Genomic DNA, 1356 nt, shown 5'->3' on the forward strand with positions numbered 1-1356 from the left:
GGGCCCGTGGTGCTGGGGGGGCTTGTGGTGCTGGGGCCGTGGTGCTGTCCCCTGGCCCCTCAGAGCCCCACCTGCCCTCCCCCAGAGGAACGCCTGCAACATGCTGCGGGACGGCGCGGCCGGGCCGCACTTCATGGCCTCCCCGCAGTGCGTGGGCTACGATCGCGGCGCGGCCGCTGCCCTGACGGCCCAGATGTGCCTGCCCGACCTGCGCGAGATCCGGCGCGCCCTGCAGCTCTGGGTAACCAGCACCCGGGCACGCTCCGTGTACGTCGCCACCGACTCGGAGCCCTACACGGCCGAGCTGCAGCAGCTCTTCCAGGGAAAGGTGAGTCCTGCGAGGGGCTCTGGCCTGTGGCTGCGGGCGGGGACTGCGTGGTGCTGTTCCCAAACACTGACATCTCCAGGTGGATTTGGCTCATAGCAATAAGAACGAAAACCCCTTCCTTTGTTAGGGGTTGAAGAGCATTCTCCTTCAGGGCAGTAAATTTCTCCTTGAAAAAGACTTCTGTTTAAGAAACGGAAATGATTTTCAAGGGTGTTTTGACATTTGTCTGTTCATAAATGAGTTGTAGGGCGACTTCAGACAGAATCCACCCCCCTTCCGTGGTCTGTTCCCGTTTCTAATGTGGGGCCAAGGCATTTGGATGGTGATCCCAGCTGCGTTGCTTTCCTTTCCTGCCTCCCTGCAGGTCAAGGTGGTGAGCCTGCAGCCCGAGGTGCCCCAGGTGGATCTCTACATCCTTGGCCAGTCCGACCATTTCATCGGGAACTGCGTCTCCTCGTTCACCGCCTTCGTCAAGCGGGAGCGTGACGTGCATGGAAAGCCCTCCTCCTTCTTTGGCATGGACCACCCACCACGGCTGCGGGATGAGTTCTGACCAAGGGGGGAGCAGGCTCCCTGGTTCTCAGCCTCCCAGCGTGGTCCCTGGCTGAGGGACTGCTCAGTGCTGCCGGTGCTCTCCTGCTGCAGCAGCCCCATCCTCTGCCCCACAGCCCCTTCTCTCTGACTTCTGGGTTTCCAACGTGAGGTCAGGCAGAAAAGAATGTTTAATCATGTTTATAGGAAGCTATGAACTCAATCTAGATTTTAAGCTGTAGTTCATGTAGGTCCATCCTCACGGGTGGTTCACAGCAATCCCCGTGGAGCAGCTGCTCAATTCCCCCTTCTCTGTTATTTTCCGTTAAATCTTAGTAATTATTTTTCCCAGAGATCTTCATGTCCAAAACTGACCAGAAGTTCTTTTTAAGTGCAAAGTATTATCAGGAACATCACATTCTCTAGAAAGGGAGTGCCGGGTAAGGCCTGGACTTTGGAAGCTCTGGGTTTTGCCCAGTACTGTTGTTTTTCTGGAC

The 1356-nt window shown here is 56.9% G+C and overlaps 1 protein-coding gene across 1 annotated transcript in view; it reads left to right on the forward strand.

Moving 5' to 3' along the window:
• POFUT1 (protein O-fucosyltransferase 1) overlaps positions 1 to 881 on the forward strand; it is a gene marked incomplete at its 5' end in the record, with an annotated part of 4292 nt that extends 3411 nt beyond the window's left edge. Inside the window, 2 exons of the mRNA XM_009994004.1 lie at positions 86 to 328; positions 693 to 881. Coding sequence (XP_009992306.1) covers positions 86 to 328; positions 693 to 881 — 432 coding nt within the window. The remainder of the gene's footprint in view (positions 1 to 85; positions 329 to 692) is intronic.
• Between the last annotated feature and the right edge of the window lie 475 nt (positions 882 to 1356).

This window comes from Chaetura pelagica, unplaced genomic scaffold, assembly GCF_000747805.2.
Source record: "Chaetura pelagica isolate M959 unplaced genomic scaffold, ChaPel_1.0 scaffold493, whole genome shotgun sequence".
NCBI lineage: Eukaryota > Metazoa > Chordata > Aves > Apodiformes > Apodidae > Chaetura > Chaetura pelagica.